General features: G+C 40.8%; 1 protein-coding gene, 1 long non-coding RNA gene and 1 other non-coding gene across 15 annotated transcripts in view; all 3 read left to right on the plus strand.

Annotated features, from left to right (window-relative positions):
• The first annotated feature begins 15,069 nt into the window (after positions 1-15,069).
• LOC145504014 (U6 spliceosomal RNA) lies at positions 15,070-15,176 on the plus strand. The gene has a single exon (XR_014052007.1). It is a non-coding gene; the product is annotated as a U6 spliceosomal RNA (small nuclear RNA).
• Positions 15,177-23,292: 8,116 nt separating this feature from the next.
• On the plus strand, positions 23,293-23,842 carry LOC145546761 (uncharacterized). The gene is made up of 2 exons (XR_014083243.1): positions 23,293-23,492; positions 23,794-23,842. It is a non-coding gene; the product is annotated as an uncharacterized LOC145546761 (long non-coding RNA).
• Positions 23,843-23,927: 85 nt separating this feature from the next.
• Positions 23,928-27,605, plus strand: part of AAK1 (AP2 associated kinase 1) — a 167,854-nt gene continuing 164,176 nt past the window's right edge. For 12 of the 13 annotated variants that reach the window (XR_014083241.1, XR_014083242.1, XM_081594530.1 and 9 more), the window contains exon 1: positions 23,960-24,186. Coding sequence is in view for 11 of the 13 variants with exons in the window: in XM_081594530.1 (XP_081450656.1) it covers positions 24,021-24,186 (166 nt within the window). In the remaining 2 variants the exon portion in view is untranslated. Of the gene's footprint in view, positions 24,187-27,605 lie in introns of all 13 variants that reach the window. The other variant, XM_081594529.1, reaches the window with a different exon arrangement.

A 27,605-nucleotide genomic window follows, 5' to 3' on the forward strand; every position in this document is an offset into this window, starting at 1 on the left:
TGAAAAATGTCTTAGTAGCATAAATAACTGCAGGAAAGTTAGGGACCAGAGGGATAGGGAAAAATGTGGGATGCTCACTAGGCAGACACTTCCTCAGTGGTTCAGTAGTCAAGAATTTGCCTGCCAAGGTGTGGAGAAAAGGGAAACCTCTTGCACTGTTGGTGGGAATGGAAGTTGATACAGACACTGTGGAGAACAGTATGGTAATTTCTTAAAAAACGAGGAATAAAACTACCATATGACCCAGCACTCTCACTACTGAGCATATACCCTGAGAAAAACATAATTAAAAAAGACACATGTATCCCCAATGTTCACTGCAGCACTCTTTGCAATAGCCAGGACATGGAAGCAACCTAAATGTACACTGACAGATGAATGGATAAAGAAGTTGTGGTACATATGTACAATGGAACATTACTCGGCCATAAAAAGGAACAAATTTGACTCAGAGTCGGAGACGACTGAGTGACTGAACTGAACTGAACTGAACTGAACTGAGGTGGATGAACCTAGAGCCTGTATACTGAGTGAAGTAAGTCAGAAAGAGAAAAACAAATATCATATGTTAATGCATATATATGGAAATTAGCTGGTGGAAGAAATGGCAATCCACTCCAGTATTCTTGCCTGGAAAATTCCATGGACAAAGGAAACTAGAGGTCTACAGTCCATGGGGTTGCAAAGAGTCGGACTACTGAGCAACTGAGCATGCATGCATGCATGGAAGATAGAAAAATGGTACTGATGAACCTATTTGCAGGGCAGGCATAGAGGTGCAGACATAGAGAACAGTCTTGTGGACACAGCAGGGGAAGAAGAGGGTGGGATAAATTGAGAGAGTAGTGTTGAAACATATGCATTACCATATGTAAAATAAATAACTAGTGGGAAGTTGCTATATAACATAGGGAGCTCAACCTGGTGCTCTGTGACAACCTAGAGGGGTAGGATGGCAGGGATGGGAGGTAGGTTTAAGAGGGAGGGGATACATGTATACTAATGGCTGATTCACACTGGTGTATGGCAGAAACCAACACAACATTGTAAAGCAATTATCATCCAACTAAAAATAAATTTGAAAAAAGAAAAAGAAGTGAACTGATAGTCGCTCAGTTCAGTTCAGTTCAGTCGCTCAGTTGTGTCTGACTCTTTGCGACCCCATGAGTCACAGCACGCCAGGCCTCCCTGTCCATCACCAACTCTCGGAGTCTACCCAAACCCATGTCCATCGAGTCAGTGATGCCATCCAACGATCTCATCCTCTGTCGTCCCCTTCTCCTCCTGCCCTCAATCCTTCCCAGCATTAAGGTCTTTTCCAATGAGTCAACTCTTCACATGAGGTGGCCAAAGTATTGGAGTTTCAGCTTCAACATCAGTCCTTCCAATGAACACCCAGGACTGATCTCCTTTAGGATGGACTGGTTGGATCTCCTTGCAGTCCAAGGGACTCTCAAGAGTCTTCTCCAACACCACAGTTCAAAACCATCAATTCTTTGGTGCTCAGCTTTCTTCACCGTCCAACTCTCACATCCATTTATGGCCACTGGAAAAACCATAGCCTTGACTAGATGGACCTTTGTTGGCAAAGTAACGTCTCTGTTTTTCAATATGCTATCTAGGTTGGTCATAACCTTCCTTCCAAGGAGTAAGCGTCTTTTAATTTCATGGCTGCAATCACCATCAGCAGTGATTTTGGAGCCCCAAAAAATAAAGTCTGACACTGTTTCCACTGTTTCCCCATCTATTTGCCATGAAGTGATGGGACCAGATGCCATGATCTTAGTTTTCTGAATGTTGAGCTTTAAGCCAACTTTTTCACTCTCCTCTTTCACTTTCATCAAGAGGCTCTTTAGTTCTTCTTCACTTTCTGCCATAAGGGTGGTGTCATCTGCATATCTGGAGAAGGCAATGGCACCCCACTCCAGTATTTTTGCCTGGAAATCCCATGGACAGAAGAGCCTGGTAGGCTGCAGTCCATGGGGTCACAAAGAGTCGGTCACGCCTGAGCAACTTCACTTTCACTTTTCACTTTCATGCATTGGAGAAGGAAATGGCAACCCACTCCAGTGTTCTTGCCTGGAGAATCCCAGGGATGGCGGAGCCTGGTGGGCTGCCGTCTATGGGGTCGCATAGAGTCGGACATGACTGAAGCGACTTAGCAGCAGCAGTATCTGCATATCTGAGTTTATTGATATTTCTCCCGGCAATTTTGATTCCAGCTTGTGTTTCTTCCAGCTTGTGTCCAATTCTTTGCGACACCATGGACTGTAGACTGCCAGCCTCCTCTGTCCATGGGATTGGGAGTGGGATTGATCCCTGGCCGGGGAACTAAGATCCCACATGCCCCGGAGCAACTGAGCCTGCGCTCCACAACTTCTGGAGCCCATGTGCCACAACTAGAGTCCGTGCGCCACAACAAAAGATCCTGCATGATGCAGCAAAGATCCTGTGTGCTGTAATTAGGACTGGATACAGCCAAATAAATAAACATTAACAACAACAACAACAAAAGAATCTTCACTGTGTAGTAATTCAACAGGAGAAGACATAAATTGTAAGCCAAAGGGAATGTGGACATACAATTTTAGGAAAATTAATTCAAGATTGTTCCGTTTTCATACAAATTGTGTCCTAAAATTGACCTGTCTGTGGTAAAGGTATGTGCTGACTCTCTACCTGCCCTTTCACAATAGTCTTTCTCCCACTTTACAAACAGAAGGCATAGGTGTCATCATTTACCTCACTGTGTGAAATCCTCCAGAGAGCCAAACAAAAGGACTATGGGAAACAACTGGTTTGGGAAACATCTTATTACTTTTTTTAATTTATCTACTTTTTTAACTGAAGAATAATTGCTTTACAGAATTTTGTTGGTAGTCACCAAACGCATGCCTTAAGGCTTTGTATGTTATAGTTATTTCTGTTGAAGGTAAATCTCGGGGTTAGAAATGGAATATTTTGTTCCTATTGGGATATATCTAACTCAGTGTGAATGTAGAGGAGGAATGACAATTTTCATTTAATGACTTTGCCTCTTCTATTCCTCAACGATTGTCGAAGGATGCATCATTTTTAAAATATTTTTCAAATGGAGGGTAATTGCTTTACCATATTGAGTTGGTTTCTGCCATACATCAACATGAATCAGCCATAGGTATACATATGTCCCCTTCCTCTTGAACCCCCCCTCCTATCCCCCTCTCCATCCCATCTCTCTAGATTGTCACAGAGCACCAGGTTGAGTTCCCTGTGTCACACAGCAAATTTCCACTTGTTATCTATTTTACATATGGTAATGTATATGTTTCCATGCTATTCTCTCAATTCGTCACACCCTCTCCTTCCCCCACTGTGTCCACAATTCTGTTCTCTATGTCTGCATGTCCATTGCTGCCCTGCAAACAGGATCCTCAGTACCATCTTTCTGGATTCCATATGCGTGCATCAATATACAACATTTGTCTTTCTCTTTCTGACTTACTTCACTCTGTATAATAGGCTCTAGGTTCATCCACCTCATTAGGGCTGACTCAAATGCATTCCTTTTTATAATTGAGTAACATAGGATACATCATTTTTTAGGAGGAGTCCCATGAGGGGAAACCAAAGAAAGCATTGGTGAAAAATATTCAAGTCTATAAGCAACTTTTTAAAATACAAGCAATTCTTTTAGGAAACTCTTAATAGTCATCCTTAGAATATCTTAGCTGGAAAGAAGAGCATGTTCAAACTGAATAAGCAGTACAACTCCAACATAATTTGTCTGTTTTCTGGGACTACAATATAGTATTTTACATGAAGATTTTAATTTGTTTAAAATTCAGTGTGAATCAATATGTTAAAATCTATTTTATAAAACATATAAGGAAAATTTATTCCAGCTACAGTTAATCTTTATCTTATTTCATCTAATTATTTAATATTTTCTAAAACTGAATAAAAACAAAAACTAAAATAGATGTCAGCTGCCAGGCCAAATAGTTTTAACAGTACCTTTCTTTTTTATTAGATACACAGGAAAGTTTGAACATAATAATTAAAGTGTTATTAGAGATATTTCTGATTTTTATATATGATTCTTAACATGAGAAGCCAAACATTTGTATTTGATACATGCCACACATATTTAGCAAAAAGCATGCAATGCTTTTTTTCATGCTCCTTGTTTAATAAATGACTTTCTTGTAACTTCAGCTACACATGCTATCTCATTATTCCAAAATAAATAATAAAAAAATAGTATATTATTTTCATCTTGTTTTATAATATAAAAAGGGAAAAGGCCAATTATATTAGATCTCTAATATTTTAATCTCAATTGTTTTCAGTAATGTTGTCAGATACTATCTATAATTTGTCTCCCAGTGCTTTGTAATCTTTCTTGAAATATATAAATACACACTGTATATGTATTGTAAATAAAGTTAAGGGGGAAGAAAAGAAGCCAGACTTTTCTCACAAAGTAAGTGTGATTTACGTGGTTGCTTTGACCATGAGGAGTGAGTTTACTATTTAGATTACAAAAAGTACTCAAGTTAAATGAATTTACAAATTAAACGGGTAAAATCTATCTCCATAGTTTTGGCAAAAGAATATTTAAATCAGATTATAAAAATAGAATTTTATTAAGAAATATTATATTGGAAAGAGTGCTTTGAAATTAACATTATTTCTATTTTTTCAACTTGTCTTGAAAATATTGGGTTAAACTAGGCGGCTCTAAGAGAAAGAATAGCAGTCGTGTGTTAAATCTTTGTGTGTGTGTGTCTGTGTATGTGTGCACGAGTGCTCAGTCACTCAGCCTGTCGGACTCTGTGGCCCTGTGGACTGTAGCCCACCAGCCTCCTCTGCCCATGAAATTTTCCAGGGGAGAATACTGAAGTGGGGTGCTGTTTCCTATGCTAGGGGATCCTTCCAACCAGGATCAAACCCATGACTCCTGCATCTTCAGGATTAGCAGGCATATTCTTTACCACTAGCATCACCTGGGAAGCCCTACTAAACCTTGCTAGAACCTTTTTTATATATTTCCCAGTAACCGAGGATGTGAATGGCTCCAATGACTGCATAATAAATTTCTGCAAGTAGTAGTTTTCATTTTTTTTCTTTTGATAGATTTTTAAAAGATGAATCTAGTTAAAGTTGATATATCATTCAAAGTAATTTTTGAGACTAGATCTCATACCATTTTTGAAGGTGCTTATATTTCAGGCATGTAAGGAAATAAGTGGTCCTGCTGAAGGAAACTTCAAGTCCCATCTGGGTATGTACTGAACAAGTTTTCCCAGTGTTTACATCTATAAAAATAAAAACTAGACATAGAATTGATGGGATTAATGAACTAAAAATTTAAAAGCCCTATTCATCTTGTAAAGAAATGCATTTCCTGTAAATTGGTGCAACCACTATGGAGAACAGTATGGCGGTTCCTTAAAACCATACAAAATAGAGTTACCATATGATCCAGCAATCACACTCCTGGGCATATATTCAGAAAAGATAAAAACTATAATTCAAGAAGATACATGTACCTTAATATTCATAGCAGCACTATTTATAATAGCCAAGACTTGGAACAACCTAAGTGTCCATCTGTGGATGAATGGATAAAGAAGATGTGATACATATGTACATATACACACAAACAATGAAATATTGCTGTTGTTTAGTCACTAAGTCATGTCTGACTCTTTGTGACCTCATGGACTGTAGCCCACCAAGCTCCTCTGTCCATGGGATTTCCTAGGCAGGAATATTGGAGTGGACTACCACATCCTTCTCCAGGGGATCTTCCTGACCCAGTGATGGAACCCACGTCTCCTGCTTGGCAGGGGGATTGTTCATCACTGAGCCACCTGGGAAGCCCCAATGGAATATTACTCAGCTATAAAAAAGAATGAAATCATGCCATTTACAGCAACATGGTTGTACCTACAGATTATCATACCAAGTGAAGAAAGTCAGACAGAGAAAGACAGGTATCATACAATATCACTTATATGTGGAATCTTAAGAAAAAAGTATACAAATGAACTTAATTACAAAATAGAAACATTCAGACATAGAAAACAATCTTAGCTTACTAAAGGAGAAAGGTGGGGGAAAAGGATAAATTAGGAGTTTGGGGTTAACAGATACAAACTGCTATATGTAAAATAAATAATAAGGACCAACTGTATAACACACACATGTATTATATATATATAAAATATATGGTGATTCACTTTGCTGTTTACCTAAAACTACCACAACATTGTAAATCAATTATATGTCAATTAAAAAATGTATACCCTGCCTTAACGATTGATAAATAACTGAAAAAAAATGCATTCCCAATATATTTCTACTTTTTGTCAATTTATCAAAATTTGTGTTACATTTATATTGTTTTAATTAGTTGTATAAAGCTAATAATTGTCAACCAGAAGAAATTTTTTAAACAGAAATTTATACTTATAGGAAATTAAAAACTAAAAATTAATTAGCTTTTAGCATGAAGAAATAAAATGATCCAATCAATGAAAAAAAAACTAAGCATTTATTACTATAGGATAAACTTCTGTGGGGGAATTAGAAATATGCATTCTAGAAGAAAAACCAATAATTGTGAAATTCTTAGTTGTTGGAGAAGAAGTTAAGAGTATTTTTAAATGGATGATGGTGAGTATTTGTATTCTATTAAATATATGGTAGTTTGTCTACATCCTGTACATTAAAAGGAGTGATGGAATAGTTTCATTTTTAAATGACAGTATTTATGAGATGGCATAAATTATATCCTTTGCAATTATTTAGACTTGTGATGAAAATTCTTATATGTCAGCTTTAAAATATATGAAGGAATATAGGGTTTGTAAAAATGGACTTAGTGATTATGTTAGTGAAAACATTTGAAGACTACTATAATAATTCCCAAGTAATGCATGATATTTCACAGATGCTCCTAGCAGAGGGTTGGCTGAAAGACTGTTGATTTTTCCCATTGTCTAATCTCTGACTTCTTGTTAAACCTACCAGGACTATTTAGAAAATATTTGCCAAGAAGCACTTAAACTCTGAAGTTTCTAATGAATTGAAGCTACTGCTGCACTCAGTAGTTTATTTAATAATCATGACTATGAATCATATTTTATGACTCCTCATTGTGGTATGGCGGAAGACTGAACCCTGCTCTCAGAAATACCCTCTTGGGGGAAGACAGTCACTGGAAGGAAGCCTCAGAATGGGGCAAGTAGGCAGAACAGCATGTCCAATTATAAGCCAATTTCCAAGAATGGTTTAGGAAGTCGTGGGCAAAACTGTAATTGCTGGGCTATCTTATCAGGGGCATGGGGCCTGGAATTTGGAAATTAGGGTATATTGCACTTAGGAAAAGAGAGGTTCAGGAGGTCATTTGAAAGGCGTACCACAGGGCTCTACCACCAGTGAAACCTGTGGAGGAGGTGACCATATGTTTCTGTTTGCCTGACAGTCCAGGTAATATCTGTTGTTCTGGCGTAATTATTAATAATCCCTTATGATGCTGTGATTTATAGTAAGAAATATATACTTGGTCTGCATCCCTGCTTCTGGCACAGAACTCGTAAAACCACTGGAATTTCCTAGAGATAAGAGCAATAGAAGTGTCTTGATAATCACAATAAATCCCTTTCAACCATATCTGAGTTTATATTAATGAAGTGACTTTTGGAGAATTCCCAAGGATGAGGGCTGGTTGTCAGAGGAAACAATTGTGTGATTGGAGGATTGGAAATTTCAGTCACCCTGTCCCCTTCCCCACCCACTTCTTGGGAGGGGATCAGGGATGGAGGTTGCAAGTTGAGTGATTGCCAATGGCCAATGATTTGATCAATCATGCCTATGTAATGAAGCCTCCATAAAAACTCAAAACCTGGGGTCTAAGTTGGTGAACAGCCAGCTATAAGACAATGGTGTGAGAGTGGATGCTCTAAGAGAGGGCATGGATGCTCTGAGCCCCTTCCCGCATATTTTGCCCTATGTGTCTCTTTCATCTGACTGTTCCTGAGTTATACTGTTTTATAATAAACTGATAAGCTAATAAGCAAAATGTTTCTCTGAGTTCTATGATCTGCTCTAGCAAATTAATGGAACCCAAGGAGTGGGTCACTTAAACCTTTGATTCATAACCAGTCAGTCAGAAGCACATATGATGACCTGAACTTGTGATTGGTATCTGAAACAGGGGTTTCAGTCTTGTAGGACTGAGTCCTTAACCTGTGGGATCTGATGCTATCTCCAAGGAGACAGTGTCAGAGTAAAATTGAGTAAAATTGCAAGATATCTAACTAGTGTCTGTGAATAGGTGGTGAGTGGAAAAACCCCACACATTGGAACTGGAGGTGCAGAATCATATCCCCCTTTTCATTTCCAAAGTGTTTCAAATATTCTGTAAATTATATGTAATTTATATAGTATAAATGTTTATTCTTAATTTCTGTACTTATCTCACCATGGACCAGTCAATGGGCTGGTACTCATCTACAGAACACACACTCTAAGCATCATAATTCTAAAGAGTCAGAATAAGACCTCTAGGAGGACATCCTAACTGTGAGTGTTTGAGTGGTCCCTCAGGCAATCAGAGCTGAAGTTCTGAGACCAGAGTCCTAGAGTTAATGCCTATGTGAATGAGATATAGCTTCTGTTGTTCCCTAGACACAGATCACATACCTAAAGTCAAAATCCAACTAAGAGGTTATGGACTGATGGCAAAAAGATCTCAAGGATACATCTCAACAACTGAGCCTGAATGCTGCAACTACTGAAGCCCATGTGCCTAGAGCCTAGAGCCTGTGCTTCACAACAAGAGAAGTCACTGCAATGAGAAGCCTGTGCACTGAAACAAATAGTAGCTTCCACTGTCTACAACTAGAGAAAAGCCCAAGCAGCAACAAAGACCCAGCAAAACTGAAAAAAAAACCCCGAAAAATGATGCCATGCTCTTTTCAGGCCAGGTGTTGGCCAGGCAAATGAGTATTGGCCTCCTTAGAAGGGATTAGGCCATGTGAGCTTCCCTGGTGACTTAGAGGGTAAAGCGTATGCCTGCAATGCGGGAGACCTGGGTTCGATCCCTGGGTGGGGAAGATCCCCTGGAGAAGGAAGTGGCAACCCACTCCAGTACTTTTGCCTGGAAAACCCCATGGACGGAGAAGCCTGGCGGGCTACAGTCCATGGAGTCACAAAGAGTCGGACACGACTGAGTGACTTCACTTTCACTTTCTTTCAGTTCTGAGCACTAAGACTGTGAAGCCCAAAGGCAAGAAGCGGGAGTTGAAATCTGGTGTCTCCCAGGCTCTCCAGGAGTTTGAGATCAACCTGGAACTCAGGGCTCCACTAAGGAAGCTGAATATAACAGGAGCCAAGAAAATGAAGCTGATGGTGGTCAGAAAGCTATGACAATCTTTGTTTCCATTCCTCAACTGAAATCTTTTCAGAAAACCCAAGTCCAGTTAGTTCGTGAACTGGAGAAAAAGTTCAGTGGGAAGCATGTTATCTTTAGTGTCCAGAGGAGAATTCTACCTAAGCCAACTCAAAAAAGCTGTACAAAAAAATAAGCAAAAATATCTCAGGAGCTGCGCTTTGACAGCTGGGCACAATGGGATCCTGGATGACTTGGTTTTTCCCAAGTGAGATTGTGGGCAAGATAATCCAAGTCAAACTGGCTGGCAGCCAGCTCCTAAAGGCTCATTTGGATGAAGCACAGCAGACAATGTGAAACACAAAGTTGAAACATTTTCTGGTGTCTATAAGAAGCTCATGGGCAAGGATGTTAATTTTGAATGCCCAGACTTTCAGTTGTAAACAAAAATGACTGAATAAAATATTCATAATTTAAAAAAACGAGTAAGTGACTCAGTAAGGATGGGACAGGGACTCTCACACTGCTCTCCTTGACTATTTCAGGAACCTCAATTTATGTTTTATGTCAATTATAACAAGTACATCTTACTTCAATTCTTTAATCTGTCCATTTCAGTGAATACAACAGGTTTCCAAAATGAAAACACTGAGTCTCAGTTTAAGAAGGCATCTGGCTAGGTGTCCATTAACTTCTCCTAACAACCCATTAAAATACCTTAAAGGAGTAGTTTGATTCTCTTCCCCACACTGAGTGACCAGGTGACTGTTCCCTCCAGCTCTGGAAAAAGACTAGAGGTTTATATCTGAAAAGGGTAAAACAGAGGGTATCTTCTCTGGAAAACACATGGCAAAGTGGAAAGCCAAATACAGCACTGAAGCTGAGAAGATTATGGGATGGTTGTACGGTGCACACTGGCTCCTTTAGGTCTCTCTCCCAACTGGTTCCTCCAACACAGGTGACCAGGTCTTCATCCACCAGGCAGGATATTAGAAGTATCTTCTCTGGGAAAATCTGACCAGCCTAGTTTTAAAGAAATGGACTCTAGATATTTAATGTTAGATAAAGAGACCAAGTCAATCAAATAAATAGTAAAAGACAACTTGAGGAAGCAGAATGTGTATGGAAAAGAAAACTTTTAAAAAATCATTAATATTTGAGGAGATATTATGGTCATGAAATAAGAACAGGATTATATTAAAATGTTCAAAGAACAAAAAAGAGCTCTTAAAATTTAAAATATGATGAACAAATATTCAGTGAAATAATTGGAAGAAAGTGGTGAGAAAATACTCCAGAAAGTAAACTCAACCCAAAAAGAGAAAGAGAGAAAAGAAAAAAAAATTAACACAGAGAGATGGAAAATAGAAGAGTAAATTTAGGAGGAGAAAACAGAGTGATAAACTCACCAATGAAATAATTTAAGAAAAATTTCCAGAACTGAATGATACATACTTCCAGAATATTACTAAGGACAAATAGAATATCCTGTAAGGAAAGAGAAAGAGAGAGGCTGATTCACTTACAAAGAATCAGAAAGGTTTTATACTGCCCAAGTACAAACCTGGAAGCTAGAGGATAATAGAGCAATATCTTAAAATTCCTAGAAAAAAAAAATTTCTATCTTAGAATTTCATACTAGTCAAATAATCAGTCAAGTGTCAGAGTAGAATAAAAACAAGTTAGGCATAGTACTTTTCCAAAAATTTACCTCTGTGCACTGTTCTGGAGAAGGTACTAGAGATATGCTCCATGAAAATGAGAGGATAAACCAGGAAGAAGACATGGGATAGAGAAAAGAAAATCTCAAATATAGGAGAAAGGCAAAGGGAATTCTTAAGATGAGGGTGAAAGGAGATCATAGGATGGTACCTAAGCCAAATTGAAGTAGATCAGAAGGTTCCTAGAAAGAAGATGAAGTTGATAGAAAACCTAATGTGAATAAACATCTTGACAGCTGGTTAAGAGTCTGAATTAGTAAGAAGGAAAAGCTAAGGAAATGAAAAAAAGAAGACAATTATTAATGCTAGGAAAACCAAAAGGTTATGTGAGAAAAGAAATAATCATATCATATAGCTCATCTGTGAACAATGTTTGAAAGTGTTAGTCACTCAGTCATGTCCAACTCTTCGCAACCGCATGGATTGTGGCCCGCCGGGCTCCTCTGTTCATGGGATTACCCAGGCAAGAATACTGGAGTAGGTTGCCATTTCCTTCTGCAGGAGATCTTCCTGACCCCAGGAATGAAGCCGAGTCTCCTGCATTGCGGGCAGATTCTTCACCGTCTGAGCCACCAGGGAAGTACCCTGTGAATGGTGTTTACTTATTAATAATAATGTAAACATTGACTATTAATCTAATCAAAATTATGATATAGTTATACTGGAAGATGGACATGGGAAGGGTAATTAAACTTGGAGGATGCTGGAGGAAAAAAGAAAGCAAAGTTCTTTCTGTACCACACTGGGAAATCAATAGATTAGGACAAAGAGTAAAAAGTCTAGAAGTAGCAATAAAGACATATTGTTTAAATACAAGGAGTTAACAATCAAAATAATCTGCTAAGAGAAGTGAAAATAATTAATTCCTGGAAGGGAGAAATAGAGTAAGGTGGAGGAGACTGCTGTTTTTCACAACAAACTAGAGGGAACTTGATGACTCTTTAAATTATGCCAAATATAACTTTGACATAAATGAAACCTTAAAAAGAAAATTAAAGCAAATAATAAAAAATTATAATTTACCATATAATAGAAGAAAACTTCCATGAGGTAAAGAAATACCTGAATCTTCAGGCATATTAACAATAAACAATTACATAGACAAGGTCTCCCCAGTGGCTCAGTAGTAAAGAATCTGCCTGCAATGCAGGAGACATTGGTTTGACCCCTGGGTCAGGAAGATCCCCTGAAGAAGGGAATGGTTACCCACTCCAGTATTCTTGCCTGGAGAATACCATGGACAGAGAAGCCTGGCGGGCTACAGTCCATAGGGACTCAAAGTGTTGGACACAACTGAGCGACTTAACATGCATGTACGTATTACATAGTCCTATGCTTGTGAATTTAAAATTTTAAGGATAAAGAATCCTACACTAAAATTTGCTGCAAAGAGACAAAAATAGAAATGGTTTTAGACCCTTCTTCAACAAAGAAATTAGAGGACAATGGAGAAATTTCTAAAGATTTGAGGAAAAAAATTGTGTCCAGGAATTTTATGGCAAAGCAGTGCATCTTCTCTTTCACTTTTAAAAGAAACAAAAAGACATTCACAAATAAACTTTAAAAGCATATCATTCAAAGATAAGCTTTAAAAGCATATCATTCTCATATTTCCAGCTGAGAGATGACTCAAAAAAACACTCGAAGATTATGTTATAAAAGAATACTTTGATAATATTTAAATAAAGTGAAAAATTTCATCAATATATTTTAAAATTGTGGTTTCAAAACAATTCAGATGGGGAAATCTATTACTGAAAGACAAAATAATAATTTCATAATAGTAACAACTAACATAAGGTGAAAGCTTTTTCCTGGAATTAGGAATCTCTGGTTACTTTAGTTTCTGTTTTTTTTTTTTTTCCTTTTAGTAGACCAACTGTGTAAGCAATTCCCTGTATTTAATATTTCTTTTTGAAATACTTAGTGTGGTTTCTGCTTTTCTAATTGAACCTTGACTTATACTGTTAGTAAATGACAGGGCTGAGATTCAAATCCAGTAGTTTGACTCCAGAGCTTATACACTTATTGTTATTTATATTATTCTAAGCTCTTAAACACAAAACAAGACAAAAAACTGAACATGACTTTAAATAACCCTTGGGATAAAGAGGGACCAAAACTTGTAAAATGTAATTAGAGTATTTAGATCTTAAATACGAGTTAGGGAAAAATTAAAACTTCTGTGACACATGAAATCCTATTTATTGAAAGCAAAGCTTTTAGCCTTAAATAGCTGTATTTTGAAACAAGAAAGAAAAAGCAAATACACCAAATATTTGTCTCAATAATTAGAAACATCAAAATTAAGTAAACAAACAAATATGACACAAAATAAACCAAGGAAAAGCCAAAAGAAAAATGAAATATATACACAAGTAGAAAATATGCAGGTCTCATGCTTTTTTTTGCTTATCATTTTATAGAATCCTCAGTGACTGGCAGACCTCAGAGGTCCTACATAGTGGAAAAAGTTGGTTTTAATGAAGTATTTTCTCTATCAACTAAAACTAGTCACACACACATCCATAGGTTATATACATGCATACTGAAAATGACAGGGAGAATATCCATCTAACTGCTGTAGAGTTGACTTATGAGTGGAGTTAGAGTTGGAGAGGACGGGATCAGACCAAGAAGGATGGAAGGCAAAATATACAGGCAGGGTGAAATCACAGACTGTAGCCCACTGGGCTCCTCTGTCCATGGAATTCTCTAAGCAAGAATACTGGAGGGGGTGGCCATTCCCTTCTTTAGGGGTTCTTCTTGACCCAGGGATCAAACCTGGGTCTTCTGCTTTACAGACAGATTCTTTACCATCTGAGCCACTAGGGAAGCCCTCTGAGTAATGAGATTAATTATTTTTACTCTTCTTCTTCCTTCTGCCTTTCTTTTTCCTGCTTTTCTATTTCTAGATTTTACAAAACGATCATGTATTCTTTTACCTAGAAAACTTTTTTTAAAATAACCCTTCATCAAAAATTCTAAAAGCCTAAGATCAAACCGGGGGAAAGTGTTTTCCATGTATGTGACAACAGGTTTTAATGAACATCATTAATATATAAAGAGCTGCACATCTAATCTAAAGTAGTCACTCAGACAATTTCTATCACACATCTCTCTAATTATTTTACGGTATTTATCATTAACCAACATTTTTCTTGACTTTGCTTATTTACTGTGTTTTCCTTACCCTGATCCTGTTGTAGGCTCTTTTACAAGCAGAAAACTTGTTTATCTTGTTCCACATCATATTGCCTATTCCTAGAACAGTGCCTAGTATATGGGAGGAGTTCAGTACATACCAACTGAATAAACAAAAGAGCATTTTCAATCAGTTCTTAAAAATGAATGCCCCAACAGAAAAATTAACAACATAATTTTAAAATGAAATATACATAACCAATAAGTTTTAGGCTATAAATTCCGTAAGGAATGGAATATGTCTACCTATGTGTCATTATATTTCCAGTTCCTAGCATAGTTTTGACAAGAAATAGGTGCTTAATAAAACAACAAATGAATGAATGAGTGAACGTAACGTTAAAGAAGAAATTTTTTTGACACTTGTCAAAGACAGTAAGGAAGACTTATTCGAGAGGGACTATTGCAATTAAGATTTGGTGGTAGGGGAGAGAGACCAAGCTCAAATCCAAACCAACCAGGATAAGTGGAGGTTTATAGCTAAGGAGCAGAGTGGGGATCAGTGGATGGAAAATTACTAAGAGGAAGCATCAAGGTTAGGGGGATTCTTGCTGATCAGACTCAACAGGATTCTTGCCTTAAGGCAGTTTAAGGTGATAAGATGTTGAGAGTGAAGGATAAGGAATTTGACCAGATATCCAGAGTAATATCAAGGCTGGGGGATTTTCGCTAAACTGACTCACCAGAATTTTTGCTAAAACTGGACTAGTTGGGCCAAGGACAGAGCGCAAGGTCAAAGTCTAGTTTAAAAAAAGGACTCCAGTGCTCGCTTCGGCAACACATATACTAAAATTGGAACGATACAGAGAAGATTAGCATGGCCCCTGCACAAGGATGACACGCAAATTCGTGAAGCGTAAAAAAAAAAAAAAAGGACTCCAAGGCACTGACTCAAGTTTGGTCAAGGACAGTTTTTATCAAAGAAAGTCTTTGAAAAAGTCTTCACTGACTTTGGAGAAGACTCTTGAGAGTCCCTTGGACTACAAGGAGATCAAACCACCCAATCCTGAAGGAAATCAACTCTGAATATTCATTGGAAGGACTGATGCTGAAGCCAAAGCTCCAATACTTTGGCAACCTGATGCGAGGAGCCGACTCATTAGAAAAGACCCTGATGTTGGGAAAGATTGAAAGCAGGGGGAGAAGGGGACAACAGAGGATGAGATGGTTGAATGACATCACCAACTCATTGGACATGAGTTTGAGCAAGCTCTGAGAGATGGTGAAAGACAGGGAAACCTGGCGTGCTGTATGTAGTCCGTGAGATCATAAAGAGTCGGACACGACCAAGTGACTAAACAACAACAGCAATGACTTAAATAATCCCATGGACAGAGGACCCTGGTGGGCTACACAGTCCATGGGGTTACAAAACCATTAGACACAACTTAGGGACTAAACAACAACTACTTAAACAATGACAATGAAAACAATGATTACCATCACAACCTATCAAAATGTAATAGATAGCCACTATGGAAAGCAGTATGAAGTTTCCTCAAAAAAATTAAAATTAGAACTACCATATGATCCAGCAACTCCACTTTCTGGTATTTAATCTGTAGAAAATAAAAGAAACACTGATACAAAAAGATATATGCACCTCCTTGTTCATTGCAGCATTATTTACAATAGCCAAGCTATGTAAACAACCTGTGTTCATTGATGGATGAACTGATAAATTATGGTATATATATACAACAGAATATTAATAAACCATAAAAAAAAAGGAAATCTTACCACATGTCACAATGTGAATGGATCTCAAGGGCATTATGCTAAGTGAAGTAAGTCAGACAGAGAAAGACAAATACTGTTTGATCTCTGTTACACATGTATGTACATATCTCTTAGATGCACAGAACGGATTGATGATTTCCAAAGATGGGAGGGGTAGGTGGGAGAAAGAGTGAACTGTTTTCTCCTTGTTGTTTAAATAAATTGAGTTTTAACAGATGAGGACTGAGAGCTGTCTATCGGACACAGTAATGTGGAGAATTGGTAGAGACAGCAAGAATAGACAATCGCGTTGAGGTATTTTGCTGGAAAGAGGTACAGAAAAATGGTAGTTGCTGGAGAAGGATGAGAATTCCAAGGTAAATTGATGTTTAATTAATAACATGAAAATGAACTGCAGGAGAAGGGGAAATATGAGAGACCTAGAACGTTGTTTCAGCTGCTTTTCATGTTATCCAAGAGGACTCTTATATTTTATTAACATAGTATGTATTAATATATACTTTATTAATCCCTTGAAATTCACTGGTATCAAACTTGGACTTTCAGATCTAACAACATCTGTGGTGAAGGAATTCTGCTAAGAGAACATTTCTATGGTTAATCAGACTATTAGAGTTCAATATAATTAGGAATCATCAATTTAATAAGAAGGATTGAATATGTTTCAGCTAATTTATTTTATTTTTCATTAAATTATGAATTAATCTGTTCAAAGTATTTACTGAGCACTCACTATGTATCACCAGGGCTTCCCTGGTAGCTCAGACAGTAAATAATCTGCCTGCAATGTGGGAGACCTGGGTTCAATCCTTGGGTTGGGAAGATCCCCTGGAGAAGAGAAAGGATACCCACTTCAGTATTCTGTCCTGGAGAATTCCCTGGACTGTATAGTCCATGGGGTCACAAAGAGTTGGACACGACTGAATGACTTTCATTTCACTTCACTATATATGTGTGGGAGTCAGTTGCTAAGGAAAGAAAGATGGATGTAAACCAATAATGACAGTACAAATTGACATGGGCTATAAATGGAGGTAGAGTCACCTCTCAGAATCCGAGGTGGGTGCATTCCAGGAACCCTCTCAGATACCAAAAATCTGCCAATGCTCTCAAGTCCCTTATATGAAATGTCACCGTATTTGCACATAACCTATGCATATCCTCCAATATACTTTCAGTTCAGTTCAGTAGCTCAGTTGTGTCCGACTCTTTGCGACCCCATGAATCGCAGCATGCCAGGCCTCCCTGTCCATCACCAACTCCCAGAGTCCACCCAGACCCATGTCCATTGAGTCGGTGATGCCATCCAACCATCTCATCCTCTGTTGTCCCCTTCTCCTCCTGCCCTCAATCTTTCCCAGCATCAGGGTCTTTTCAAATGAGTCAACTCTTCACAAGAGGTGGCCAAAGTATTGGAGTTTCAGCTTCAACATCAGTCCTTCCAATGAACACCCAGGACTGATCTCCTTTAGGATGGACTGGTTGGATCTCCTTGCAGTCCAAGGAACTCTCAAGAGCCTTCTCCAACACCACAGTTCAAAAGCATCAATTCTTTGGTGCTCAGCTTTCTTTATAGTCCAACTCTCACATTCATATGTGACCACTGGAAAAACCATAGCCTTGACTAGACAGACCTTTGTTGGCAAAGTAATGTCTCTGTTTTTTAATATGCTGTCTAGGTTGGTCATAACTTTCCTTCCAAGGATTAAGTGTCTTTTAATTTCATGGCTGCAATCACCATCTACAGTGATTTTGAAGCCCAGAAAAATAAAGTCAGCCACTGTTTCCACTGTTTGCCCATCTATTTGCCATGAAGTGATGGGACCAGATGCCCTGACCTTAGTTTTCTGAATGTTGAGCTTTAAGCCAACTTTTTCACTCACCTCTTTCACTTTCATCAAGAGGATCTTTAGTTCTTCTTCACTTTCTGCCATAAGGGTGGTATCATCTGCATATCTGAGGTTATTGATATTTCTCCCGGCAATCTTGATTCCAGCTTGTGCTTCCTCCAGCCCAGCGTTTCTCATGATGTACTCTGCATATAAGTTAAATAAGCAGGGTGACAATATACAGCCTTGATGTACTCCTTTTCCTATTTGGAACCAGTCTGTTGTTCCGTGTCCAGTTCTAACTGTTGCTTCCTGACCTGCATACAGGTTTCTCAAGAGGCAGGTCAGGTGGTCTGGTATTCCCATCTCTTTCAGAATTTTCCACAGTTTATTGTAATCCACACACTCAAAGGCTTTGACATAATCAATATAGCAGAAATAGATGTTTTTCTGCAACTCTCTTGCTTTTTTGATAATCCAACAATGGTGGCAATTTGATCTCTGGTTCCTCTGCCTTTTCTAAAACCAGCTTGAACATCTGGAAGTTCACGGTTCACATATTGCTGAAGCCTGGCTTGGAGAATTTTGAGCATTACTTTGCTAGCGTGTGAGATGAGTGCAACTGTGCGGTAGTTTGAGCATTCTTTGGCATTGCCTTTCTTTGGGATTGGAACGAAAACTGACCTTTTCCAGTCCTGTGGCCACTGCTGAGTTTTCCAAGGTTGCTGACATATTGAGTGCAACACTTTCACAGCATCATCTTTCAGAATTTGAAACAGCTCAACTGGAATTCCATCACCTCCACTAGCTTTGTTCATAGTGATGCTTTCTAAGGCCCACTTGACTTCACATTCCAGGATGTCTGGCTCTAGCTGAGTGTGAGTGATCACACCATTGTGATTATCTGGGTCATGAAGATCTTTTTTGTACAGTTCTTCTGTGTATTCTTGCCATCTCTTCTTAATATCTTCTGCTTCTGTTAGGTCCATACCATTTCTGTCCTTTATTGAGCCCATCTTTGCATGAAATATTCCCTTGGTATCTCTAATTTTCTTGAAGAGATCTCTAGTCTTTCCCATATACTTTAGATCATCTCTGAATTACTTAAAATACCTAATACAATGTAAATACTCTGTAAATAGCTGCTGGCCAAGGTACATTCAAGTTTTGCTTTCTGGAACTTTCTAAAATTTTCTTTTCTGAATATTTTCCATCTTTACTTGGTTTAATCCTCCAGTGTACAACCCTCAGATATATGGGGCCAAATGTACATCCAAAGTGCTGTAGTACTAGTAAGTAGCAGGGCACAGCAGAAGGCGTAGTTGAAAGATTTACAGGGCAACTGAAGGGAGAAAGGGTTCTTAGATCTACAATAGAGCATTGGACTGGAAAATATTGAGAGATCCTTGAAAATTTGAGCTTTATAAAAACAGCAAATGCAAAAAAAAAAAAGTCAGTAGTAAATATCTCTGAGTGATTTTATTCTGAGTTGACTTCTCTTCTTCATACTGTCTTTGATGATTATATAATTACTTTTCTACTCAGAAAACAAAACCAAAAACCAAGAAATCTTTTTAAAGAAAATAAGTGGTTGTTACTCTGTCCCTTCTGCTAAAAAAGGGTTCTCAAACTTGAAAATGGATCAGAATCACCAGGATGGTTGGTGAAAAGAGACTGCCACCTCTGCCCCTCCCTCCTATTCAAAAGATCTGGGAGGGGCCTGATAATTTGCATTTCTAATAAGTTCCATCAGACTAAAAGATGGCAACATAGAATGGCTATGTGGTGTCCAGAAAATGACTGGGTTTTGAGGTCAGTCAGATTATAATTCTCGTTCTGTCCTTACCAGGCTGTGTGTAGCAACAGTTGACATACTTTAACCCCAGTCAGCCTGTTTCCACATTGATAAGTGTCTGTGAAGGCTGCATGATATGATTAAATATCCACTGCAGTGCAAGCCTTAGTTAATGTCCTTAAATAATGTTGGTCCCCTTCTCTTTGACTTCCTGTAAGGAATTAGCCACACATTGGCCATAACTGGGTTTTACTGTGACATGGTTTAGCCATATCACAGGCCAAATTATTTCCTCAAACCCAACAAACCATGTGCATTCCTCTGCTACTAACAAAATTTTCATTGTTCATTTATAAAATTGGGGAAAATAGTATTGATAGAATAGTATCTACTTTGATATAATAGATAATAGTATCTACTTTGCAGAGGTGCAGATCTGTATCTGTAAGGATTAAACAAGGTAATATGTTAAGCGCCTAATTCAGCAATTAGCATGTGGAAGATACATAGTAAATATCAGTCTCTTTTCCCTTTTTTTAAACAATTCATTTATTTATTGGGCTGTGTTGGGTCTTTAGTTGTAGCATGTGGGATCTTCATTGCATCACATGGGATCTTTCTTTGTGGCCCAGGGACTCATGGGCTCAGTAGTTGCTCTGAGGCATCTGGGATCCTCAATTCCCCCAACTGGAATCAAACTTGTGTCCCCTGCATTGCAAAGCTGATTCTTAACCACTGGACCAGCAGGGTAGTCCCTCCTTTTCCTTTCAATTGTATATTTCTCATTGGTATCTCTTACAGCAAGTTCAAAATGGTCTATAATACCTCAAAACAATCTTTCCACCCTAATCAGATTGTTTTCTGTGTCACATTTAATTAGAATTTGATTATTTGGTTTATTTAAATACTGGTAAGGACACACTCTATATAAACTACCATATTGGATGTTCAAGGAGATAAGTAGATGACTGTCACCTGATTCTGAGTAGAGGTGACAATATACTTGAAAAGTTGAATAGAAATGCAAGGCCAGGTAGGACAAATCATACTTCTGTAAGTGTGCTAGGAATTTTGAGATTACAGTGGTTGATCTTGCATTAAGAACTAGAGAATTACTAAGAGTTGTAAGAGAGCTATCGCTTTTTGGCTGAGAAAATAGGTCCAGAGTTCTAAGTGGTCTAGGGGCACAGGTATGGAGTGGTAGAAACCTCTACCTGTCTCCTGGTCCCATGCTGCTTATAGATTTGCTTCTTACTTTAAGTAGGCACTATGGTGTTGCTAGTTAAGCACTGGGTTCTGCAGCTAAAATGTTTGGATTTGAGTCCTGGTTTTGTCAGTTACTATTTGTGTGAGTTTCGGCAAGTCACTTATCTCTATGCTTCAGTGCCCCATCTATAAAGTGAAAATAACAATAGTACCTTATTTCATAGTGTTGTTATGAGAATTCACTAACTTAACACATGTAACACGTTAAAAATTGTGGTTTTGTCAGTATAACTGCCATTAGTCTCCAAGAGAATGGAAGACAAAAGAATCTAGTCTTCTGTTTTTTCCTTCTTTTTCTTCTTTGTAAAACTTCTTCCCTCAGATTCCGATCAAAGCATCCAGATGAGTGCTCAATGAATATCTGTTAGCTACCTTAATTCTACAAGATAAAAAAATATTTTTGTATCTTAAAGGTAAGACTTGGGATCTGCCAAATTCTGGCCTAGTCTGGTTAACAGGAAAGTCTAGAAAAGTAAAAACTGAGATAGCAACAGATTCTAGGACCCAACAGGTCTTCTAGGACCCAACAGCCAAGATCAATAGGTGCAGAGAAAAATGGAGGTCAATGAATCTAATTTCAAATTAGCTCTCCCATCTATTTCAAGACCTATTCCAAACATCCTTGGGAAAAAAATCTAGCCTTTTAAGGAAAATGCAGAGAACATGCCTCCCGTGGGTTTGTTTCGAGGGAATGTCAGCAGGTGCTGCTTTCTGCCCTGGAGGTGGCTGCGCGGATTTGTGAACTGAGGTGACAACATCGACTCCCTCCGGAAGAAAAGATGCTGTCTCCACACAGGAAGTTTAATTGGTAGTTTAACTACGATACTACTTGAAACACGATGAACAAAAAAGAAAGAGGAGGAGGACAACAGGGAGAAAGAAAAGAGGGAGGAGAAAAAAGAGGAGGAGGAGGAAGAGAAAGCAGCAGAAACCTCTGTCAATTCAGTTACAGTTCAGTTTAAAATTTAAATTTCACTTAAGAGAAACCAAGAACACCATCCCCCTAACTTCGCGCCCCCCCCACTCCGCCCCCCCCCCGTCGCCCCGCCTTGGAGCACCTTTCTCTACTCTCTTCAAATGCCTGCAGAAAAAATTCTAGGACTAATTTACAAGCCAAAAAGGCTGTCTCAGAAACAGGGAGCAGGTGGAGGTGAGAAAAAACTTACATTCAGGGATTTGAAAAATCATGGATCTGGGGAGGGAGGATGGGAAAGGATTTGGCACTACTGTCAGCATCATCTATCAGGAAATCTAGGGATGGAGAGGGGTAACAAGAGGCGTCCAAATCTTCTGCCTTTGGCAGATGCAAAGCACACTGTCCACCTCCATTCTGCGCAGTCTGGCGATATCAGGGTAAAATAAGCATCAAAACGGGAATATTGAAGAGGAAAGATATAACAGTCAGAGTTCTCGTGTGGGCGGGGGTTAAATGAAGGTCAGGCAAAACCACGGCATCTGAAAAGGTGGAAGAATTAAGGGTCACCGTCAGACAAGCCCCGAAGTTTGTGGTCGAGCCGAGGGTTTGGGTCGCTTGGTAGCCTACGATTTCCTCCGCACATACGCTCTCTAAGTTTCTCAGTTTGAGTCTCGCCTGCAAATTTCCTGAAAAGGCACCGTCTCATTAAGGGTTTTCACAGTGCCTAGCTCAGAGCTGACCGCTGAGCCTGTTCTCAATATCTGTGAGCAAAAGCTGCTTTTGAAGTTGGGAGGAGGAAGGGCTCTGGTTTTATTTATGTTAGGGTTAGCTTTGAGGTGTGGCCAGGCACCAACGGCCAGCGAAAATTTCCCGATCACCCTCGGTCTTCCACTTCTGTCCAGGTGACGTCGGTAAGCCCCGCAGGACCCGCTAGGGGCTAAGCGGCTAAGCAGCGTCCTTCAGGTGTCAGCCTCGATCCGTTTGGAAACCACAATCCCCAGAATCCCTTGTGCAGGGAGGTCAAGTCACAAATAAGATGGCTCCAGAAGGGTGGAACATGCAGCAGGCTGGAAACCCTAGTCCCTGGCAGTTTCTTTACCGGATGTGTTTAAATAACCGAATCCCACAAATGCACCACCCCGCTAACCACCTCCGAGGCGGAGAAGGCCACCGCAGCCGCCTCGCTCGCTCCTCCAGGGGCATCCTGGGAGTTGTAGTCCAGCCCCTAGGCTGCAGCGAACTACCTTTCCCATGGTGCTCTACGGGTCGGGCAATATCAACGTTCTTTTCCAAAACTTTCTCCGCACTGAGACCCCGTTTCCCCACTCCCCTTTTCTCCAACACGCGTTCTTATTCTTGGTGACAGAGTGGAGGCCGCCAGCGGCCTCAGCCCCTGGCCCTGCCGCTCGGGGAGGCACTTCCGGCGGCGGTTCACTTCCTGGTTGGGTGGATGGAGCCGGGCGGGAGCGCGCGCGGGGGAGGGGCGGCGGGTCAGTCTCCGCCGGGCGCTCCGGGGATCAGCTGGCGGGCGGGCGGTCGCCGAATGCGGCCCCGGCTCTCGTTGCAGCGCCGCCTCCTCTCCGCGTCGTGACAATGTTGCGGGGCTGGTAGCTGGGCGCCGGCCGCCGAGCCATCTCAAGTGGGTGCCGCCAGGATGCTGCCTCGCGGGGCGGCAGGGAGACCGGGGAGGAGGGGAGGCATTGCCCGCTGGGTCAGCGCTGCCCGAGGCGGCCAGAATTCCTCCTTTTTCAGAGCCCAGGGCTCGGGAGTCCCGGGTTCTGGGGCCGGGGACGCGTTTTCAGCCCCAGGGTTTTTCTCTCTAAGAAAATTCATGAAGCGTTTCTCCAGGATGGTGGCTTCTGCTCCCCCTAGGACTCAGCAGTTGAATTTTTAAGTGTGTTACTGATTCATCCTCTCTCTCTCTCCCTCTGTCATCGCAGGTTTAAACTTACACGAATCGCTCTCTTGAGGAGGAGGGGACCGCCGCGCGATTGACACGCATATTCCTATAGGCATCCTCCCTCAGCCCCCACCCCCACGGCCGGATTCGGGTGGCTCCTCTCCGAGCTGAAATCCGAGAAGAAATCCTTGGGTCTCTTGTTTAAAAAAAAAAAAAAAAAAAAAATCCAGAAACCGTCGGTATTTTGCTTTCCGGCTTCCTTTTCGCATGATGAAGAAGTTTTTCGACTCCAGGAGAGAGCAGGGCGGCTCTGGCCTGGGCTCCGGCTCCAGCGGAGGAGGAGGCAGCACCTCGGGCCTGGGCAGCGGCTACATCGGAAGGGTCTTTGGCATTGGGCGACAGCAGGTCACTGTGGACGAGGTGCTGGCGGAAGGTATGGTGGGACTCTTTCGGTGCGCCGTAAATTAAAATCTTGTGCTGATGCAGCGAGACTCTGGTTTCCAGTTGTTGAATGTATGAATGGCTTTTGCCCAGTTGACCCTCCCTTCTCCCTGCCCTTGCCCTGTGAATCCTTGTCCTTGAGAAATTTGAAACGGGGATTTCAAAGTGACAGAGTTTTATGGGGTGGGGGTAGTTTGCCAGAAATTGTTTACCTCGGTGGCCTTTTATTAAAAAAATTGACGAGACAGTTCTTGCCTGCCTCATGTAATTGTGAGGATCAAACGAGAAAAACGTATGTGTGAAAGTGCAAAGCTTCACATCAGATGTAGGGTGTGGGGCTTGTGATCCTCCTAAAACTTGAAATACTGATGTGAGGGCTGCAGGGTGGGGTTGGAGAACCTTTAAGAGGGGTTTCTCCTCCTACCCAACTTTCCCTCTCCCTTGAGCAGGACTTGGAATGAAGAGAGGGTTTTCAGGGAATCAGAATGTGTTTTTCCAAGAGCCAAGGCTCTTGGTGGGTTTCACTAGGTTTGTTTCCTGACCTAACTGTAATCAGGTCCCCAGGATACAGTTCGGATAACAGAAATTACATGGAATGAATGTGATTATTTTGAAATCGGTCCAGTGGGCCCCTCTTCTTCCTATTCTTGTCTTTTGATTTTGGGGTGTGTGTGTGTGTGCTTTGCCAAAAGAATTACTTGAGAGTGGCATCTGACTTTTGCTTTTTCTCTGTTGGAGAGGATGTTATTTAGATCTACTATGTAAATTCCCTACATGTGTGTTCCTCTGTATATCTACAGACATGTAGATCTATATCTTTATCCCCCAGGCTTTCTGGAAATTATTGCATGTCTCTTTTGGTAACCTTAACCTTGACCTTCATAATTATGCCAGACTCATGCTTTTCACAGCCCATTGCCTGCCAGAGTGTGCTTTTATTTTTAATAAAAGCAGCAATTTCCTTGGCATGAAGCTATTCAAACTAATTGGATGGGGCCAACCTGCTGTAGGTTGTTTTATCCGCTGACAGGGGATGGGGGAAGGGGAGGCCTGTATTACTGCAGCATGGTGGGGGAACAGTTCAGTTGCTGGGGAAGGAGCCTTTTTGCAAGCTAAGGTTGGAGCAAGGGTCCTGACCTGGGCCTGGGAATTGCCTGTCACGGTGAGTATTGCTGCTGGTGGGTTCAGAGGAGGAAGAAGCTGTGTCAGGCTCTCAGCTTGTATCAGCATGAGATTCAGCTGGGCCCAGTTTTCTGGGGTTATGGCTGAAGTCTTTAAAAACAGTGTCTTAAAAAAAAATCTGGCAGTGGATGTCCTTATGAAATTGTTGCTCTTTCCATTCTCAGTGCTGCTCTAGCTGGACTTGATCTGGGGTCTGAGTCACTGTCCCTTTGGATCCTTCCTTGTGGGCTTTGGTGCAGGATGGGAGATGCTTCTGTGCCCTCTGCCAGCTTCGCGCCCTTGAGTCTGATCTGTTTCATCCCTGTGTGAGAGCCCTGGCCCGCAGTGGGATGGAGAAATGGAGAAGGAGTGTGTCTGTGAGAGAGAAATTGGGAGAAATGAGGGGGCGCCAAGCTCCTTCCTTCCCTCTCAACAGCCTCTGCTGACCTTACAGCCCAGAAACATTTTGTTCAGCTAGGATGTTGTCTTGTTAGAGAGGAGGTAACCCTAAGCGGTGCCACTTCTCAGAGTCTGAGTTGATGGGGAAGAGAAAAGGCAAATTTTCCATCTGTGCTGCCCTTTTCTTCCCCAGAATTCATCCCTGAGAACAGCACATCATGCCCTTTTATTTTTAAATGGAACTGAGAGCTTGCAGCTCTGTGTTCATTCATTCATTCATTCAACAAACAGTGATAGAGTGTCCGCAGTGTACCAGGCACTGTGCTAGGTTCTGGGGAATATAATTTAAAACTAGATGCTAGAATTTACATACTACTTTGAGAGATGGAAAACAGCCAGTTAAAATCGAGCGATATGAACCATCATGGAGATTAACTTAGGGTGCAGTGGCTTCCAGTTTTAGAGTGCCAAGAATTGCTTGTTGCAGGAAGTGACTGACTGAAGGATGAGTCGGAGTTATCCAGGTTCAGTGACGGCACAGACACTCAGAGTAGCAAGAGGGAGGGCCATGGAAAACTTGGTTTGGCACTGTTGCCCTCTTTATGTTCTTTGACTCTAATTGAATTTGAATTTGTGGCTCTTAGAAGTATATTGGGCTTCCCAGGTGGCACTAGTGGTAAAGAACCTGCCAGTCAATGCAGGAGATGAAAGAGACATGAGTTTGATCCCTGGGTCAGGAAGATCGCCTGGAGGAGGGCATAGCAACCCACTCTAGTATTCTTGCCTGGAGAATTGGTGCTAAACATTAGTGGGTCAGTGGTAGAATTCTTGCCTGCCATGTAGGAGGCCCCGGTTTGAATCCCAGCCAATGCAAGAGCACTACTATTTGGGTTTCCCAGGTGGGACTAGTGGTAAAGAACCCTCCTGCCATTGCAGGAGACATAAAGAGACACAAGTTTGATCCCTGAGTCAGGAAGATACCCTGGAGGAGAAAATGGAAACCGACCCCAGTATTCTTGCCTGGAGAATTCCATGGACAGAGGAGCCTGGTAGGCTACAGTTCATGGGGTCACAAAGAATTGGACACGACTGAGTGACTAACACACACACACACACACACAGAAGTATATAGCTATGGAGGAGCCAGTATACAAAGTACCTGTGAAGTACCCACCAAGTACAAAGGTACTACTAGGGTCTGAGAAGGAGGATATAGGGAGGTTTAAAGTGTAATGCCTTCCTTTAAGGAGCTGTCAGTGAATTTAGGAAAACAAGACAAAGGCAGACTTTCACTCCTACAGTGAGGTGTTTACCAGCTCTGTCTGTGGAATCAGGCAGTGAAAGTGAAAGTCGCTTAGTTGTGTCCAGCTCTTTGCTACCCCATAGACTATACAGTCCGTGGAATTCTCCAGGCCAGAATACTGGAGTGAGTAGCGTTGCCCTTCTCCAGGAGATCTTCCCAACCCAGGTCTCAAACCCAGGTCTCCTGCATTGCAGGCGGATTCTTTATCAGCTGAACTGCAAGGGAAGCCCAGGAATACTGGAGTGGGTAGCCTGTCCCTTCTCCAGTGGATCTTCCCGACCTAGGAATCGAACGACAGTCTCCTGCATTGCAGGTGGATTCTTTACCAACTGAGCTATCAGGGAAGCCCCCAAGGAATTAGGCAGATCCAGGTTCAAATTCTGGATCTGTTCTTGACCAGCTTTGAAACCTTGGGTAAGACATTTCCAGCCTCTCTTCGATCTCTCTGACAGTGGTAGTCAAAGTGTGGCACCTAGGTTATGAGCATCAGCAATCACGTGCAGGAGCTTGTTGGAAATGCAAATTCGGGCCTCACCCCAGAGACTGTG

This window comes from Giraffa tippelskirchi, chromosome 4 (assembly GCF_054371585.1).
Source record: "Giraffa tippelskirchi isolate mGirTip1 chromosome 4, T2T-mGirTip1v1.2.pri, whole genome shotgun sequence".
In the NCBI taxonomy this organism is placed as follows: domain Eukaryota; kingdom Metazoa; phylum Chordata; class Mammalia; order Artiodactyla; family Giraffidae; genus Giraffa; species Giraffa tippelskirchi.